General features: G+C 37.4%; 1 protein-coding gene across 1 annotated transcript; it reads left to right on the top strand.

Annotated features, from left to right (window-relative positions):
- The first annotated feature begins 18,143 nt into the window (after window positions 1-18,143).
- On the top strand, window positions 18,144-20,962 carry LOC126550698 (uncharacterized). The gene is made up of 4 exons (XM_050202692.1): window positions 18,144-18,208; window positions 19,548-19,747; window positions 19,852-20,112; window positions 20,331-20,962. Exons 1-4 carry the CDS (start codon window positions 18,144-18,146, stop codon window positions 20,960-20,962), a joined length of 1,158 nt encoding a protein of 385 aa, XP_050058649.1.
- Window positions 20,963-21,282: the final 320 nt, after the last annotated feature.

The following is a 21,282-nucleotide window of genomic DNA, read 5'->3' as shown; positions in this document are numbered from 1 at the left end:
CGGCAACGACGGGTAATTCAGCGTGTTATATTTTATTGTAACAAGCTGATTGAAAAATTTTGTCTCCTCTCAATACATAGAGGTAAGTTGCGGCCATTGCGGTAACTACAATTATATTTATCAACGCGTTCATGAGATAAGAAGTAGTAACTTTGAAATTTTCAAAATTATCAAAAATATTTTATTTTTATATGATGAAATTAAAAATGTATGGTTTTCGTAATTTTTCCTATATCTGTACTATAAGACGTGACTTCGTACGAAATTTCAAGATTATAAGTTCACAGGAAGTATCCTGTAGGTTTTGATTCCCGTGCGAGTTTCGAAAATTTGCGGAAATTTGCGGCCTAAATGGCTGTATCTTTTGATTGTGTTGGCTTAGATGGTTGATTTTTCTACAGCTTCCAGGGACAGTAGATCTGAGTATCATATAGAAATTTCAGTTTGATACCTCCACGCGTTCCTAAGAAAAACCGTCTTGACAGACGGACGGACGGACAACAAAGTGATCCTATAAGGGTTCCGTTTTTTTCTTTTGGGGTACGGAACCCTAATTAAGATACAATCTATTTTATTTTGTTAAAGTTTTGTTGAAAAATATTCAGTTTTTTTAATAATATTTTTTTAATTCTACCATCATGCCTTATTGTTTTGTTTGCTCTAATAATTTTAATAGTCCCATAGCTTTATTGAGGCATATAAAGTTATTTCATTGTTTTGATAAAATAGATGAGTTTAAGTGTTTAGAAGTGAACTGTCATAGAATTTATAGTTCATTTAATTCATTTAGTAAACACTGTAAAAGTCATAATTTTGTTCATAAACAACCATTGGATAATATACCTACACTAATATTCCATTAAATCTTAATAATGATGATGATAGTTGTATTAGTATGCTAAATGATCATTCTGCAATAACTGATGACCAGGAAATAACTATAGCTACGTTTAAAGAAATAATTACAGGGGATGCAATTACATTGATGTTTAAATGGTATAACGAATCAGTTGTACCAAGTGTAGTAACCAGTGATGGTTGCTACACGCTTCTTTTACGACGAATGCACGTTCCGTCGTAGGTTGGAGAGATGAGGTATAACTTACAATAGATTAATAAGATAATTAAGACGTTTATTAACTTGTTAAAACAATAAATGAAAAAGCTTTCGTTAGCGTAAGCACTAGGGTGGTCCAATTCATATAGGTTAAAAAAAAAATGTTTTTTGCTTGCTCTCCACAAACACTTTTTTGTTCCTTTACCAAAAAGAAATATGTATACCAAAAACTAGCCCATTTTAAGTATATTTAGAGGTCGCTAGTATATGTAAGTAAAATAAAATTTGTGAAATTTATCAATAATAATTGTTGTTTTTAACATTACTGTCGATAATGAATTGTCATTACAATAACATCATCAAACACGGGATTGAATTTAGGTGCATGCTCTTTAATTGAAAAGTCACTAGCTCCGGATAAAGAGCTTGTTTTCATTGCTTGCCGACACCATGTTTTTGAAGTCATGCTTTCCAGTGTTTTTAAGGAAGTGTTTGGACCAAATGAGGGGCCAGATGTGAATCTTTTTAAACGTTTCAAGAAAAAATGGCTGGAAATAGATCAAGAAAATTTTATAATAGGTCACGACAACTTTTTTAATACCAAAAACCTTCTTAAACTTCGCCAAGATATGCAAAAGTACTACATTGATGCTATTAAAACTCAACAGCCTAGAAACGACTACTTCGAATTGCTTAAACTGTGTCAGATATTTCTCGGAAAACCTGAAAAAACTGAAGTTCGATTTCGTGCACCAGGAGCCTTGCATCAAGCTCGTTGGATGGCAAAGGCAATTTATTGCCTAAAAATTTATATGTTCCAGGACTAGTTTATTCTTACTAAATCAGAGAAAACGGGCGTAACTGAAATAAGCTTATTTGTAAGTCTCGTATATTGTCGTTATTGGAACGAAGCCCCAATAGCCGAAAGAGCCCCTCTGAACGATGCCAATCTCATTCAACTGATAAAAAATTATCCTAATCAAAAGATCGGTACCGCTGCCTCAAAAGCATTTCATCGCCACCTCTGGTATTTTTCCGAACATTTAGTTGGGCTTTCTTTTTTCGATTCTCGTGTCAGTGTTGAGTCTAAAAAAGAAATGGTCAAAAGTCTTCAACGACCACCAAAAGAAAAACCATTAAAAAGACTTGACGGTAAAACTTTTAATAATCAGAATCCACTCCAATCTTTTATCACACAACACACAATGGTTCTGTTTGATTTATTACTCAATGACGGTCAAGATAAAGCAGCTTCATTTTTAGCAAAAGATCCCTCAGAGTGGCAAGCAGATATAGTTTATATTGAAATGCAGGAGAAGGTTCGCCAAATGAAGGTTGTTAATGATTGTGCTGAGCGTGGAATAGCTCTGATTCAAAAATTTAATTCTAGTATTACAAAGAATGAGAAACAAAAGCAATATCTTCTCCGTCTGGTTGATCTACACCGAAAAAAATTTCCCATTGCTTCAAAATCCAATGTGATGAAGATGAACAATGAACAATGAACATTAGATTAAAACCCTCTAATTACAAATTAAAAATAATATATTTCAATTTGTTTTAGTTTATTTAATAAATTAATAAAAATAACGGATTTTTTCTTAATATTTAACTTATTCCTAAAAGTGATAAATGCTAGCGACCCCTAAATATTGTTGAATTGGGCTGGAATTTTGTAGAATGGTTAACAAGGTGGTTTGTAACAAAAAAAACCATGTGGAGAACCTTAATTTCAAAAGTAAAAAAATTGGACCACCCTAGTAAGCACAAGTACTTAGCTACCGGAGAGCAAGTGACAACACTGACTAAGTCTAACTGAATCTAAACTAACTCGAATTAAATCTATGATGAGGACTCATATTTATATGGAACATGCCGTGATGGAGAATAGGATGATCTACGTCTATGAAATAGCGTGATGTGTTTAATCCAATCAGGAGACAGCATCAGTGGTCCGACTCGGTGGCGTGATATAGTTCTAGGCCACTGGACTTTAGAACTACGTTTTTATACATTCCTCCCCTATAAGACGATACTCCGTATCACATCGGGGTGTGGTACACGGAATACCTTGTCTTGATCTGAGGTGCGGATGGCAATGGAATAATGTCGTCCTTGGTCTGGTCCTGTGTTCGATTAGTTGCTGGAACGTCTTCGTTTGGTCTGACTGGTATGGTTCTTCGATTTGTACTGGAGTTTGAAAATTCCATAATTCTACTTCTGGATCTGGTGCGATATTTCGTCTGGATCTCCTGGTACCGCTTATTGTGCACCATGGTTGTTTTGTTATGCATCTTATTATAGTTAGAACAATACAGATAATTGTTATTGTACTAATTACATATAATAAATAGTCGTGTCTGCGTTTACTGTTTCGTGTTTGTTCTGTCAAGCATTCTGAATTCGAAATCCATAATAACGAACTTGCTGTTTTTATTCGTACTACAACAAAACAACCGACATGGGATTTAGACTGATAATGGAAGTTAAAAATATTTAATTTCCAAAAACATTTTCAAGATACAATGAAAATAAGAAAAAAAAATTATAAATGTTGGAAGAATTAATATCTAATTATTCTCCAATAACAACATACCTGATAAACGAGTTTACTAAATAATACTAATGATAATGATATAACTATGACTACTTATAACAATAAAAAAACATTAGAGGATCTTACAGCTATATATATATATATAAATATATTATGACACCTTAAGTGTTCATAAATCGGTCTCGAAATATTTTTTTGTATTATTAATGTGGATCCTGTAGTCTTTCCTCCCTTTTTTTATTGTTATATTTTCATTGTCGTGAATCATTATCACCTCGTATGGCCCTGACCAATTAAAACATAATGCGTTTTTCTTGTTGTGTTCTTTTAGTAACACTTTATCTCCTACGTGTAATTCTAATATGTTTGTGTTTTGGTCATAATATTGCTTATTGGAATTTTTCTTTTTTATTAGATATTCCCTTGCTATCTTATGTGTTTCTTGCATTATTCTTCTTAAGTCTAACGCGTAATTATCATAATTGTATTGTAGTTCAGTCGTTTGAAAAAAACGTGTCGGAATTATTGGTTTTTTCCCGAAAACTAACTCGTATGGAGTATAATTTTTCGAAGTGTGTACTGTGGTATTATAGCAAAACATAGCATAACTAATTAACGCGTCCCAATTATTATCTTTGTCTACAAAACTGCGTAAGTACGTTTTCCAAGTTAAATGTGATCGTTCCAAATAACCATTTGATTGGGGATGCTACGGGGACGGAGTTGTTTTAGTTTTCTCGATTTTTAATAATTTACACGCGTCTTTAAACAAATTTGATAAGAAATTGGTACCACAATCTGTTAGAATAGTAACTGGTATACCATAGATACATATAAAACATTCTACAAATGCTTGTGCTACTGTCGTTGCGTCTGTGGAGGCTAACGCTATGGCTACGCCATAACGCGACAATTCATCTTGTATAGTTAAATAATACGAGTTACCTGAACTTGTTACGGGTAATGGTCCTACTATGTCTAAACATATTTTGTGAAACGTAGTAATTACGGTAGAAGTAATTAACATAGGTCGTTTTGTTTTTTTACCCGATTTGTTTCCCTGACAGATAATGCATTTTTTAATATAAATTTTTACATCTTGTTTTAAATTTCTCCATTGATATTTCATTTTTAATCTTTTTATTGTACGGGAGGTACCTTGGTGCCCCCCTACTAATGTATCATGATACTCTTTAATTATTTGATTTTTTTCGTCTTCCGTAAAACATTGTTCTGCAACGTGCTCTGATACTTATATTTAATATAATATATAAATTATCATAGCCAACAATAACCTAAACATTGGGGGCATAACGGACATCCTTATAGTTATGTTAGGGGTGAGCAGCCAAGCAAGCAATGATCGAGTATAATAAACTAGTGTAACGTGGTCGGGGATGACCCGTTAAATATATGATATTCAGGGAAGAAGTTGGTTTCCTTTGAATATAAGTTAACCGTAGCTAGGGAGCAAATGGTACTCAGGGTACAAATAAATGTGGATTGATCCAAATACTTATAAATATATCATCAAGTTAATTCTTACCTCAATAAAACGTTTACAAGTCGTAGGGCTGGCTTGGAGTTCGTGTTCGCTGGTGTTAACGCGGGGAACTCGCTATCTCTTACATATATTATTATTTAGCCGTAGCTTTACAATAGTTAAATATGAGACAGCACAGGAGGGGCATAATGTACATTCATCATAATATATTTTACATGTTTTGGTCTACGATACACATACATATATATACCTATATACATATATGCACGTATACTATATAATATATAATATGTGTAAGTATATAATATGTACTTACGGTTGTATAATATTATTATGTTTATAAATAAATATGTAACAATCGTTACACTAGGACAGAACCTAAAAACAAATGGTAAAACCAACCAAAAGCATCATCGCCCGTATGCTTTCTACCCGCTAGGAGATAATGACAAATAATCATAATAACTATATGATTGCTATCTGGTAACATATTATGAATACGTGATTACCACCCGGTAGAATATATTAAGTACGGAATCACTCACTCGGTAGAATATTATAGTCATATAATTGACGCACGGTATCGCGCGGATGACGCAATGCGTGGGTAGAAGCGGATGCAGGTGCAGATGACCAACAGGGACCTGAAGGTACCGCAGAAGTCCCTGGATAATATATAAGGGGGTCCAGATTAGGCACATTTCAGACGTGATCCACCAGAGTTAGAGCTAGCACCTTCACGTCACCCAGATCAATAGTTTTGTCATTTGGACTTAGAATATTTTTCACAAGTTTAATTTATTTAATTTATTGGACTTAGAATAATTTTCAATAAAAAACACTTAGAATTATTTCAAGAGTCTTCATTTTTTTTACAACAACCTATCTGATACGACATTACTCAACTGATTGTACGTTGCACGTTACAGTTTTTTTATATATCGTTACTTCTATATCAGTGTTTTTAAAAACAAAACGGAACATTGCGCTTATGCGCTCGAAACAGGTCAATGTCGTTAACCCTTCTAATCTAATGATTGAAAATTGTTTGATTTGTTCACCGACACAGAATAATTTAATTTCGGCTATCGCGTTATAATATTGTTCTACGTTCATTTTTGTATAATAATTATTTTTTAAATTGTAAAATATTACTAATTTGTCTAATTGCTTAACAACGAAAAAATTACTTTCATTAAACGTTATTTGACCTAGCAAATTGTTACTACTAATAATCTCTCTTATCGCCGGATGCGTTATTATTTTATCGCTTGTTATAGGTAAAATTACGTTTTCGTCGGGTTTTGCGTGTATAATACTGCCTTCTATTTCTTTTATTTGTTTCTCTATTTCATCTTGATATGCATGTGGTAGCCTATATGGACGTATATTTATCGGTTTAACGCACCTAGGAGTGTTAATTTTATGTGTAACTATATCAGTAGCACCTAACTGATCACCTTCAAAGAAAAATAAATCAGAAAAACGGCTACAAAGGTCTATTATACTATCACGTTCCTCGTTGTTAAGGTGTTCCGTTTTAATAGTTTCCTTGATTTTTCTAATTTTACTATCCGCGTATTTTTCTTCACTAGCAACAAATACACAATGATTAAAAGGTTCTCACTTTAAATTACTCGTGGTTAATTGATCGATAATAAATGGTTGCTCCGATATATTTACTATATTACTTATAATTTTATCGCCTTTTACCGGACTGATACTATTAGCTATAATTGCGTCTTCGTTAATCTCGTATTTTTTTATCGTAATAAATTCGTGTTTAATTTGTTCGTCCACTCTAATTTGTAAAACGCAGTTACTTCGCGGTGGAATATTTAATGCGTTTGTAACGTGCCACGTACAATCAGTTGAATGATGTCGAATCGGAAAGGTTTTTGTGAAATAAATGAAACTCTCGAAATTATTCTAAGTGTTTTTATTTAAAAATTATTCTAAGTCCAATTATTTAATTTAATTAAACTGTGAAAAATATTCTAAGTCCAGGAGACATAAAATATTAAACTGGGTGACGTGAAGGTGCTTGCTCTAACTCTGGTGGATCACGTCTTAAATGTGCCTATCCTGGGCCCCCTTATATATCATCCAGGGACTCCCGCGGTACCCTCAGGTCCCTGATGGTCATCTGCACCTGCATCCGCTTCTTCCCACGCATTGCGTCATTCGCGCAACGTCGTGCGTCAAACAATATTCCTATTATTCTATCGGATGGTAATTGTGTGCCTATAATATTTTATACCGGGTGACAAGCATACGTGCGATGATCCGTCTTTGATCCTGAACGATGCCGCCACATAGTATAATTTGGTATAATGTACTATTGTCGCTGCGTTCGGCATTATTACGCCGCTCCGCCGCCGTTGATGATTTATATTAATATGTTTAAGAAAATATGTACTTAATCTCCTGCTCACTTTTAGAATCCGATTATAGTAATATTTTATACCCCTATCATAAAATGTCTGTTGCACCCCCAATGTTAGGTTATTGTTGGCTATGGTATGTAGTAATTTATGTATTATATTTAATATAAGTATCAGAGCACGTTGCACGTTATTATCTATTTTTTTTTTCCTGGTATTATTAATATTTCCTTATCTCAATCTAAGAAGACTTTGTTTAATTTAAAAAATGTTATGCCTATTATACCTGCTTCAGTTATTGGTAAATCATCGTATACAATATCGAATTTAACTGTAAAAAGTTGTTTGTTAATGTAAATTGGAACTACCAAAGATCCTACTGTTTCTACTGGACTTAATGCCCTTAATCTTTTTTACACGTCAGCATATTCTCCGCTTATTATTATTATGTTTTTCCACAAATAAAAGGTATATTTTCTGTTTAACATTTATATTATTTTGTACTGGGCCGTTGACCAAAATACGTTGCACAGGTATACAGTCGGTCGGCACACTGTCTGGTCGATCGTCGCGAATAAAACGCTGCAACGGGCATGTTTGACGTCGGGAGGCGTACAGGTGAGCTACTAACCTCCCGCCCACTGTAAAGGGCCGAATCTATGTACTGTGTCATAAATGTTCATTACACCAGTAACGGCATAAGGGCTCATGGGCGAGCAAGGACAAGGCGTTCGGCGACCCGCGCGCTCTGTGTGCCAGGGTGCCACACTTTACAAAACGGCCGGTCCCGCGTTCTATGATAAAACGGGGACGTGCCCACGCGCTTTAGCCAGTCACAGACCAGAGTACGCGTATCTCACGCGCTTTAGCCAATCACAGGCCAGGGATTGCGTATCTTCAGACGTCAACGAATCACAGGCCACGGAGGGCGTAGTTACGACCACAATCGAAAACAAGCTCGGGTGGCTTTGGCAGCTTCGGCGATTACACAGCGCCGCTGTCTATAAATACCAGTGCGGAGCACAAAATCATTCAGTATTCAGCCTACCTCAACCGTATCAAGACCTACCCAGGCAGACTTGCGCAGCTCAGGAACTATTGCCTACGTGACGACTGCAGTAAGACCCACCAAGGGCAGACTTGCGCAGTCGGACCGTAGGCGATAACATAGCCAATCTAACAAGAGCGAACTCACGGCAACTAATAGGATACAGTCCACTCAACAAGACACGGTACAAAACAAATGTCGTAATAATCCTGGAAAAATAGTTATACCTTTCTTTTTATATTTTGACGAGTATGAGACTGCTAACCCACTTGGGTCTCATGCTGGGAAAAAAAATAGGAGCTGTTTATGTGTCTTTTGGATCATGTTTCCCTCCAGAATTTAGTTCGCGCTTAAACTATATTTTTCTTGCCCAACTTTTTAATGCTAATGATAAGAAAACATTTGGAAACAAAATTATTTTTAAACAATTAATAGATGAAATTAGTTATTTACAAAGTAACGGTATAAATTTAACTATTGAAAATAAATATATAACTGTATTTTTCTGTTTAGCCTTAATTATTGGTGATAATTTGGGTTTACTAATAATACTACCAATGGTCTTCAGGATATTATGTTTTGCATAAAAAACTTTACTGCAGCCATGTATACTCAATAAGTATAATAAATAAAAACTACCAACTTAATTATTATGTTAAAACAACCATGATGCATTGCTATTGTTACTATTTAGGATGGTTGGATTCATTATATAAGGCCCTATAAAATAAAATAACTAACCTAATTATTATGTTAGGACAACCATAATGTATAGTTGACAATTTAACTATAATATTTATGTTGTCGCAACACAGTCATTCCAACATTCTTCATTTGGTACTCCCGACTATGCTTAAAAGTTGTCTGTATAGCTACAATAACTTACGGTTACAGTAGCTATTTTCATGGCTACTACAACCAAATATTTTTTTTCCGTGTGCAGTGTAGCAGATGCACTAAGTTACTTAAAAAATCAAAATGATCTCTTTAGTGATGTAGAACCAACAGCAGAATTCATCAGGTACATAAATAATGCTTTTGATATTTTAAATAGTAGGTCGACGTTTTCAAAAAATCCATATAATAAGGCTATTTCAAGTGATACTATTGAGCAGTACACAAGATTTATGCAAGATTTTATACCATATATCAAGACTTTAGAATTTCCCGGGGGTGTAAAAGTTATTAACTCTGGTAGAAAAACAGGTTTTGTAGGGTTTATTTTAAGTCTACAAAATGCAATATCTATGTTCCACGACCTATTGGCAAAAACAGATTTATATTTTTTTCCAACATATAAGATCAGTCAAGACCATATTGAGACAACATTTTCTGCAATCAGAAGTCGATTGGGGTATAATAATAATCCTACTTGTAGGGAATTTAAAGCTGCATACAAGAGAATTATAATTCACAATGAAGTTGTGGGTTCTGTATTTGGAAATTGCTCAATGCTAGAAAATACAAAACATTTATCAGTAAATACAAGTAAATTTGAGAAAAATGTTATGTTCAATCTAAATAGTCATTGGTTACCAGAAAGACATCTAGATGATCACGATTACATTGAAACGTACATAAATATGACTAAATATATGGAAGACACATGTCATTATATAGCTGAATTTGTAGTGAAAAAGTTGTTGAAAAAAGTTGATTGCCAATCTTGCCAAAATTCTTTGATAAAACCTGGATGTAATAATGATAATAAAAATAGTTTAATAACTTTGAAGAATCGAGGAGGGTTGATAATTCCTAGTAAAAGTGTGAAAACTATATGTGAGGAAGTGGAAAGAATATTTAGGGCACATGAACCAATTTATTTTAGTAGTACTAGAAATAAATTGTATTTATTAAATAAATTGAAATCCAGTTTATATAAAACAAATAATACATGCCTATTTAGTTGCCAAAGTCAAACTTCTGCTTTAGATACTCATCAAAACAAACTTATTAATTTAATTGCTGTGACATACGTAGACATTAGAGTTTTCCACGAGCTACGTAAAATAAATGATGTAAATATTAAATCTGAAAAAACAAGGTCAAAATTGACGAAATTAGTACATTTTAGACATGAGTGATTTATATTATTATTATATTATTTAAAATATGCTTGAATATTGTATTAATCGTTTTATTATTATTTATTAATTTATAAACTTACATATTACACTAATATTATAATATTATCTATGAAATAAAGTGAATGTGAAATAAATAAAATTATTAATCCTATTAATCCTAATTCTGTTATCTATTTGTGTTAAGACCTCTATAATCTCAAAATTATTTCTAATTCATGCCCGTATGATAAGCACAATGGCCTATCCATTCTTTAATATCTATGGTTGGGATACGTCCAAATTTGGCGGGACATTCCCGATTTCTAATATACTTGTCCCGCGTCCCGCTTCAATGTTTAGCGGGACGCGTATGTCACGATTTTTATGAGTTTTTTAAATTTTTGTCCCATATCCCGTCTTACAAGCCAGCGGTTCAAGAAAGTCCCGATTTTTTACTACTGCTTGGAACAAAATGTTTGTAGCATCTAACATTAAAACAATATTGATTTGTTTTTAGATTTTATAGCTACTTTTTAAAGAATAAAGTTTATAGGAAATATCTGCCTACGGCTATCGTTTTAGTTTAATCTTATCGTATATAGATTATTACTACTACCAATCTTATCGACTTTTACATTTTTACTATATTACATGGACAATACAGAAAACTATGCGTTACTGTTAGTATAGTCACTAACCGTCTTTTCGCGTGTCGTCAGTATACAGGGTGATTTTTTTATCAAACAACACTCATTATTTCAAAAAGTAAAAACTTTTTTCAATTTTTTTTTCTTCAAAATTTTAGATTTACACTGTTCTAAAATTGTAGAACTCTTTATTATTTTTCACTTTTATATTTATTGGGTAAACCACTATCAACTTCTGATTTTCAAATGACAACCTATACTTGAAATTTCATAAATTAAAAACTCTATTTTTTTTATGAATTATCACGTTAAAATTTTCATTTTTCGTCAATCCGTTGATGAGATATAACCCCTCAAAGTTAGGTAGTTTTTGGAAGGTTAGCGCAGTTCGCCCCACAAAGGTGATTACTGATTGATCATAATAAAACTTATCAGTTATAAAGACCAAAAGTTATACCTATTATGTAGTAAATCCGTTATCATTCGACCCAAGGTATAGTGGTTACCTGATCCTACCTACCTACAATAACACATGATTATTAGGTACCTATAACTAATTGGACTGCTACTGTCGATTAACGCTTCCGATCCTAATTAATCTCTTTTCTATACCGATTACATAAAATTATCTTATAATCCGTTATCCGTTGTTACTGGTTTATCATTACTACAGTACTGCCTATTATCAAAAAAATACAGTGTATGTGTTTACAAAATAAATAGGAGTAGTAACTGTTAATTTATGTTACAAATAAAAACTTGTTATTGTTACTCTGTCTGTACGTCTGTACTACAGTAGCAACAACTGTTAATTGTTTTAAACCACCGCTGAAGAAGTGTAGACACTGTACTCTTAAAGTCTGTATTAGTGTACTGTGAAGTAGTCTGTTTACCTATAAAAAAATAATTCCTTGACTGTTACAGACTATTAAAGCATGGTGACATGGCTTCAACGACTAATACTACTGCCTACTATAGTATTATTCTGTAAAATTTTAAGTTAACTCAATATTTTTTTAAATTTTCACAATAACTATCATAACACCCATAACATATTATAATATTTGTTTAATCTATAAGACAAGTACCTATATGATATGTATACCTAATATTTTTTGGTTTAACTAATTAGATAACTAGTTAGTGAACTGGATCTCTGGTTAGACAATCAAATATGTTTATTTTACTAATGACAGAAAACGCAGTTCTCAGCCTAACCTAAGGTATGTTTTACCATCTTGTTGGCCAACCTTAATGCCCAGTGATATGGGAAAATTAAACATGCAATTTTCCAAACTCTTAAACTGACAAAACTGTACAAATTACAAATTTTATTTACACTTTGGTTAAAAATAAATATTAACACAAAATAAATACTATCAACTTATCGTATTATTATTATTATTATTTTTTTTTTTTTTTTTTTTACGTTGTGAATCGGCGACTGGGGGTGGTACAGACGTTAGTCATTTCACCCCCCAGACGTCATCGTTTATTGTGCAATAAAACAATAATAGTACAATAAAAATGTAAACACAATATAGTCTATGGTACAGGTAATTGGGGGCCTCTAACCACCCTGAGTTTTGGTCTTCGACCCACAGAAATAAACTTAACTAATTGTTTTAGCTAGACTTGAAGGGCTTGTCTACGTCTCTCTTCATCCTCCTTCTTGCCCATGACTTCATGGATAAAGGAGGAGACCGCATCCCAGGAGTTCTTATCGCGGAGCATGATGGAAACGATGTTATCTGGTGAGATCGTCGTGTTGAGCGCAGTGTTGACTCTAGACCTCCTGGTCTCCCAGGCGTCGCATACGAAAACGGTGTGGTTGGCGTCGTCCGCTTCGATCCCGCAGTACCAACACACAGGGGAATCCAGTTTTCCGAACCTGTGGAGGTAAGCTGGGAAGCATCCATGACTCGTAAAGAATTGGGTGAGGTGAAAATTGACCTCACCGTGCTTCCTAGAGATCCACGGGACAATGTGCGGGATGAGGCGGTGGGTCCACCTCCCTTTGCAAGACGCATCCCACCGCGTTTGCCATAGTGCGTGAGAGGCTTCTTTGGCTTTACACGTAGCTTCGGGATCGTCCTTGTTATCGTATATGTAGAGGCGCTCTTTCGCCAGAATGTCGATTGGTGGCATTGATGCCACGACGAGTGCCGCTTCTGCCGAGACGGTGCAGTAGGCGGAACACACCCACAGAGCCGTTTTCCGCTGGAGCTTCGCCATCTTGTCCTTGCCCGTGGCGCTTATGCGGTTCGCCCAGATCGGCGCACCAAAAAGCAGCAGGGAGTTCACCACGTTGCCGAGGAGTCTCCTTTTTCTAGGTGTGGCGGCGCTTATATTAGGCATGATTCTACCGAGTTTTTGGCAGGCAGCGCTAACTTTGGCCGATACGATGTTGGCATGCTCGGTGAAGTTCAGCTTTGAGTCTATTTGGATGCCTAGGTACCTAATGCTGCTACTGGTTTGCACCTTGGATCCTTCCACAGTGACGTCCACGTCGTTGTGCGTTCTTCTTGAGGTAATAATGAGGACTTCGGACTTTTGAGCGGCGATGTGTAGGCCCGCTTCCCTGAGCCAGTTGGAGGCGCTGCTAGCAGCTTCAGTGAGGTCCTTCTCGATGTTGTAGTTCTCGCGAGCCTTAGACACTAAGGCGATGTCGTCGGCAAAAGCGATTGGAGTGACGGATTGCGGCAATCTGACGTTAAGAAGATCATTGTAGAGGACGTTCCAGAGCGTAGGACCGAGGACCGAGCCCTGAGGAACGCCGCTGGAGAGCTTTACGAATGTTTGACCTCCTGAGGTGGTGTAGATGATCGACCGTTCTGATAGGTAGCTGTCGATTAACCTACAGAGATATGCGGGCGTATCCTTCTCGCGTAGGGCGTCGATTATCCTTTCCCATGATGCCGAGTTGAAAGCGTTGCGGACGTCTAGAGTAAGGACCCCGGTCTTGTGGTTAGCAGCGCTGTCCTCCGCTATCGACATCATCAGGTTCACGGCGTCGGTGGTTGATCTGCCGCTACGAAAACCGAATTGCCGATCACTGAGTCCGCTATTGGTGTCCAGATGTTCCCTGAGCCTGTGATCGATAACCTTCTCCAACAGCTTGGCTGAGCTATCGAGAAGGCATAGAGGTCGATATGATGACGAGTCTTGGAGAGGCCTGTCCCCTTTCCTCAGCAGCACAAGGCGAGCTTTCTTCCAGGCGACTGAGAAGTGACCCTCTCTGACACACTTGTTGAACACGCTGACTAAGATCTCGGGGCGTTTGGCAGCCAGAAGCTTCATGGCCTCGTTAGGGATGCCATCTGGTCCGGGGGAGATTTTGTTCTTGATGCGCCTAGCTGCTAGTTGCACTTCTTCATTTGTGATGACAGCGCCTGAGAGGTCTGCTTCAGAGATGCTGGGCCAGTATCTGGGCGTGCGAGGTGGATGGGCAGGAAATAGGTCGTTGACTATGCGACCGACCGTGTCGGGAGAGTCTAGGCCCGGGATAGGTTGGTGCCTCTTTAATTTGCCCATGACCAATTTGTATGGGATACCCCAGGGGTCCCTCTCCACTTGGTCGCAGAGCGCCTTCCAGGCCCTGTCCTTGGCGGCTTTGATTGCCTTGACTAGCTCCAGCTTAGCGTCTTTGGCTGCTCTTTCCTCCGCGGTTGCTGCTAGAGGGCCCATGCGCTTCCTTTTTCTTTGGAAGACCCTACGTGCGTGATTGGCGGTTTTTCTAAGAACGTTTAATTCCGGGGACCACCAGTGAACGGATTTCCTTTTGCTTACAATGGTTGATTCGGACATACTTGCCTCGCGGATGTTGGTGGTCAGGAGCTCGGCGCTATCTTCGGCACCGATTGGATCCAGGATCGTAGGCAATCGGCCCGAGGAGAGCGATTCGTCCAGCTTCCCATGATTGAACTTCCACTTAGTCCCGGGAGGGGCGAATCTTGGAGCGGAGTCTTGGTCTGGCCGAATTTTGAATTCCACGTAGTGGTGGTCGCTCAGAGATTCGGTGTCCAGGACGTTCCAGAAGCTGACCCTGCCTGCCAACCCTGGGGAGCAAAAAGTGACATCGATGATGGAACTGGTCTTGAAGGTCGGGGCGTTACCGGTGTTGCAGACGATAAGACCGAGCGCGTGGATCATATCCGATAGCGATTCCCCTCTTGGGTCGTTTGTCCGGGATTCCCAGTCTGAATGCTTTGCGTTGAAATCCCCCGCGAGAAGGATTTCACCAGTGGCGGTTCTGATACTTCTCTCCAATCTGAAGAGAAAGTCACGGTAGTCGGAAATGGAGGTATTGGGAGACCAGTGTAGTAATCCGACCATATTACTATTTTATTACTTTATTTTTTTATTACCTTTGAGCTGATACTATTTGCAATAATTTCATATATCCAATTTATAGATCTAGTATTATATTCTTGTTATATGAATGCGTAGAATTAAGATACGTATATTATTTATATTATTTTATAGAGCTAGTTATATGAATATTTAGAAAGCTAATACGCATTTAATAATCGTGTCGTCGTAAACACGAAACTTGTGTTCCGGTTTACCATGACACACACGTATATTCGGGGACTACGTCCATGTTTAGTTTTATATAAAAAGGTTGTGGTAGTATTAAGTTTCAGACATAGTTAAGCCTCAAGTACGCGTGGACCGGTGGCGTTGTTCTATACTTAACAACACATCGGGCCAGTCGTTAATATTATTATTTTACTCTGTCTCAGTTAATAAATAACTTGATTTTCAAACTTATAAAAAACCGAGTTGTTTATTTACTACAAATTTCTTACGCTCTCCGAAGAAGATAGACGACAAAGTGGACTTCGTCGTTAAATCGTGTTGAGCCATCTTCACCAGGACCGGCTCACTACACCAGTAGCATGAGTAGATCCTCATTCCCGCCGCTGCGATCCACCTGAATCCTGCTTCGCTTTTTCCAGGGCTGGAGATGGTAGCAGAATTCGCGTTGACGATAGCAGCCTTGTTATTGCTGTCCACGTACCAGTTAGGGTCTGCCTTGTTGTATTCCGAGACTATCAGGAAATCGGCTGATTTCTCGGCCGCCACCTGATACATAAGAGCTTGAGCTGCTTTGCAGCAGTTCAAGTTGATCTGCAGAATTACTGGCATTGGGGGGAAGCGTCTTTGGCATGGTTAGGAGGAACCTGCCCACTCTGTGACTGCGCCTTCTTGTAAGAGGTGCACCTGTTGCTTCCGGGATAGTGGTTGGAGCGTTGAGGTCCTCGCACGCAGCGCATCTCGGGGGATTGGAGCATTCTGCCGCCCTGTGGCCCGAGATAGCGCACAAGCTGCAGGCGTCCCGGTGCATTTGGACCTTACGTGGCCGTATCCGAGGCAGTTGAAACATCTGACGATTTTTTCCCGCAGGCGGACTTTGACCCAGACCAGGCCTATGCGCACCTTGCCCGCCTTGATGATACCTGGAACATCAACACGCTTCAATGATGCAGTGGCTCTCCTAGTGCCGTTGTGGGCTGGTCTGACGTTTTTCACCCGGACTGACGTATCGTTCAACGGGAGCCCAGCTGCTTTCTTGAGGGCATCTGCAACCTCGGTATCAGTGGTCACTCCATCTAGGCCAGTGATGTCCAGATCCACGTAGCTGACGAGCCCTCTGACTGTGGCTCGATCACCCAGAGCGTCCCTGATGGCCGCCTCGAGACCGATCCTCTGAGACTCGCCTCTGGTTACTTTAACCAATACTTCTCCGCCTCTGCTCTCGGCGATGGAGGTGATGTGGGCCCCCGTTTTATCCACGTCGACTTCTCTCACTGCTTTGAGAATATCTGCAAACGTGTGCTCCGAGCTGGGCTTGATGGCAATTGCATCAGGCGGGGGACGTTTGGGGCGATTGCTGGGGTCTTGTCTGCCGCTCTTTTCAGCGGTAGGTTTCGGCTTGCGCGGTTTCCTGATGACCGCTGACCATTCCTCGGTGACGGTACCCTTGGGGTCTGGCTCAGGATTGATCGGGGTCCGGGGTTGCTTCTGTTTTCGCCGCCGCTGGCGGGGCTGCAGAGGGGGTTGTGCCCGCTGCTCCCTCTGTCGCTCAGGTTGTTGCTGGGATTGCCGTCTAGGATTCTCATACGAGACAGGCTCGCCGATGGACTGCGAGGTGTTGGTAGAGGCTTCCCTGGACGCCGCGTGACATGCACCCCCCTACACTGGAGGATCCGTTTGGGAAGCTGCTGACTTTGCAGGATGTTTGGCCATGATTTTTGATAGCTGGGCGCATTTGCCGGCGTGATCCTGCGTGAGGCGCGTGGAGATTTTGAAGGCCTTCACGATACTGTCATGAGAGTTACTCACTAACTCGATGGTTTTAAGGACGCCTTCGATTGCGATTTGAACTTGTGGACTCTTCGTTTTGGTGCTCATGATTTCGAGAGCACTAGCTTTCTCCAGCATGAGGCTAAGCGCGCTTTGTTGCCCGATGATTTGGCTCTTCAGTGAACTCATCGCTGAAACCAAAGATCCTATGCTGCCTGAGGAGGAGGAATGTTGCGAATCCTTGTTTGACGCGCCTGTCGCAGCACTAGTAGTCTGAAGACTGCCAGGGGCCTGGCTGTCCACCCCTGTAGTCCTGTGGTCATGGATGACGACCCCCGGGAGCCCACTTGCTCACTCCTGACTGCCGGCATCTGGGGGTCCGAATCCCCTGATGCGGTAACAGAATTTCCGTTTTGAACGTCCATTAAGAGTTTTTTAAAGGGTGCCTCTCCCTTGCGTTTTAGCCCTACCGCCAGGGGGATTTGGGGTCAGTGTTACCTTCACCTAGGACGGATGCCCGTCCTACCCTTTGGAACCTCTTAGTTGTCTCTCTCGTACGCAACCTTCCGGTATGGGTGGCCCTGCCGGTATAGCTCGCGGAGTCGACAAGAGACGTGAGCCCCCCACCACGGCAAGGTGGGTTCCGTCGGGGGAGAATCGTATTATTATTATTATTATTATAAATAATAACCTAACCTAACCTAATTTTTATTTTTTTTATAACAAAACATTGTAGGATTACATATAAAAATAATAAGCACATGCATTTTGAATGAAGAAAGTTTGTTAAAATAATTTTAAACACAATTACATCTTAAGAAAACAACTTATTTTAATGTCACAAGGGCCAAGCTTTTTTCAAAATTTATATTTTGCATACATGTCATATTTTTAATAAAATATCTATATTAACATTTTTTAATACATAGTTAATTAATTCAGTTAATGTTTTTTTTTCATCTTTTACTAAAATTTAATATAATATGTTCTACATTTTTAAAATAGGTACAATTTGCAGTCATAGAATTATTTAAATTTTGATCAGTTTTTTCAATCATACATTTATAATTTCCTATATTTGATACACTTTTTAGTGAAATTATATACTTGCATATAAATCATATAATACATTTTTGATGCACAAATAAGTTCATATTCTACAATAAATTTTTCATAAAAACCAGGCTCATCATGAATTTCTAATTTCTATTAATATTATTATGAGTCACTATAAAATTTTATCATCATTTTAAAGTCCAGGTCTATGGAAAATGTATTTCTAACTTGATGATACAGTTAAACCAAAATTTTCGTTATGCAGTTATCCTTTTCAGTACTAGACCAGAATAAAATGTTAGTGTTATTTCCTACTAAACCACACATTTGTGTATACAAATCGTTATCGTTTTAAATCCTTATAATATTTTCTATTTTTGTATTTACTGAAAACTAACATGCACAAATGTGTGGTTTAGTTTTGTAAATTTATATAATTGAAACTAAATAAAATAGACATTTCAGACCTAAACAACACGATTGTGTAGGTAACAAACTATATTTGGAGAAAAAAATTAAAAGTAATAATATCGAAATAAACCGATAATATTCTATTTATAATGAATTTTAATGGGTTTCTTAGGAACTACATATTTGTCGATAAGCCCAGACGTTTAATTATTTATCAATATTGTATTTTTAAACATGTTTCTGGTTTAGAATTAAGCAAAGAATATGGTAGATACTATGGTAATTGTGTATTTATATTTTATTATAAATAATCATGAATATGTTTAACCCACACGTATGTGTACGTTGGTTTTATAGTTTTATAGTATTTATTTTAGTTCGTTCATAACGCTGATCGTGTGTACTACTGTACGTATTTCTGATATTTTTTCAATGTGATTTTTTCGTGTATTAGTAACATTTTTATCATTATTTTTTTTTATAATTTTTTTTATTTTAAATTATTAAGGTTTATTTTATTGTTAATTATGAAACCGAAAACTATAACTGAGAGTGATATTTTATCATTTTTGTCTGACGAGTCGGAAATTGACGGATTTAGTGACGATTCCGATGCTGACAAAACGTGGCAACCTCCAGTTATTAACAAAAATACTGCATATGATGAAGATGACGACGAAGAAGAAGATAATGTATTTGAACAGGTTAGTGATCATGATTTTTTTGAAGATACCTCGAAAACACTACCTACTTTACCACTACATAATCAACCACAAACTCAATTATTGTAACAACTACTGGTTGGGCTCCAGTTCCTTTTAATGGTATTCAATTACCAGATCAGCAATACGGCCCACATGCTTTTAAAGTAATCGAATCGGCGTCTAGTTATATTAAAAAATATCTTCCAGACTCGCATTTTGATAAAGCCGCTTTATTTACGAATATGTATGCAATGTCGAAACTAGGAAAAGAACTTAAAACCTGTGCGAATGAAATAAAAGTTCTTTACGGAGCTCATGCCATGATCGGTATAATAAAGTATCCTCGTATTCACATGTACTGGCAAAGAGGTATCCAATTTTATTTATATGCACAAGCCATAACTATAGAGATAGGTTTTTTTTACTACGTTCTTGTTTACATTATGTGGATATCAACAATCGTCCACCACAAACAGATCGCTTTTGGAAAATTAAACCAATTATCGACAGCGTACGTAATGCACGTTTACGTATACCGCGTAATGTAAGTTGTTTTTCGATTGATGAACAAATGATACCATTTTTAGGACGTATTCCATATAGACAATATGTCAGAAATAAACCAATTGGTCTAGAAAACTTCGTGATCACAACTTCAAAGGGTTTAGTACTTGATTTTGAAATTTACCAAGGAGAAAATACACCATTAGACAGATCTCTTGGATTAGGCCCAGCGGTGGTCTTAAGATTAGCAAAAACTATTCCAGAACACTCTGTATTATTTTTCGACAGATATTTCACTATTGTTCCATTACTAGATCGTTTAAATGCAATTAATATAAAGGCGACAGGTACAATTATGAATAATCGTTTAAAAAATATACATTTCAGTGAAGATAAAAAGTTTAAGCAAGGGAAATGGGAAGAACTTACGCGGTCTGATGATAAAATAGTTGCAATAAAATGGAAAGATAGTAAGTGTGTCACTGTTTTGTCAACAACCACAAGTGCGGAGCCACACATAATGGTAACACGTCGGAGTAAGTCTGAAAAAAAATATATAGAAGTTCCTTTTCCATCAGTAGTCAAGACTTATAACCAAAATATGGGTGGAGTAGACGTGTGCGATCAACAACTCGAGGCTTACCGCACGTGGATAAAAACAAAAAAAATGGACGCTAAAAGTTGCCCTACACTTTATCGACTTATCTATTGTTAATGCGTGGATAGAGTATAGACAGGATGCTTTAAATATGCGAATTCAAAAAAAAAAAAATATAAAAGACTTGATGGAATTTAAAATGGAAATAGCACGTGATTGGTGGTTAGCAGCTTCTATCAAAAACAAACGTCCCCTTACGTTCGACTCTTCATCATCTGGTGAAGATAACCTTGAATCAACTGAACCACAACATAAAATTCAAAATTATAGAACTCCTTTTCCACCTGATCATAAAGCGAAGGACAAATATGAACACTGGCCGATTGTTGATGATTTGAAGACTGCGAGAAATTGCAGAAATAAAAAATGTAAAAGTC

This window comes from Aphis gossypii, chromosome 3 (genome assembly GCF_020184175.1).
Source record: "Aphis gossypii isolate Hap1 chromosome 3, ASM2018417v2, whole genome shotgun sequence".
NCBI classification, from domain to species: domain Eukaryota; kingdom Metazoa; phylum Arthropoda; class Insecta; order Hemiptera; family Aphididae; genus Aphis; species Aphis gossypii.
Note: the sequence above shows the minus strand (reverse complement) of the source record. Positions and strands in the feature narration are given on the sequence as shown.

What these genes read in the sequence shown, in the direction of transcription:
- LOC126550698 (XM_050202692.1), top strand. Translation starts at nt 18,144, where the DNA reads ATGGGTGGCCCTGCCGGTATAGCTCGCGGAGTCGACAAGAGACGTGAG. An exon ending in GAGCCCCCCACCACGGCAAG is followed by an intron (nt 18,209 to 19,547) that starts GTGGGTTCCGTC and finishes TAAATTATTAAG; the next exon opens with GTTTATTTTATTGTTAATTA. An exon ending in TAATGTATTTGAACAGGTTA is followed by an intron (nt 19,748 to 19,851) that starts GTGATCATGATT and finishes GTTGGGCTCCAG; the next exon opens with TTCCTTTTAATGGTATTCAA.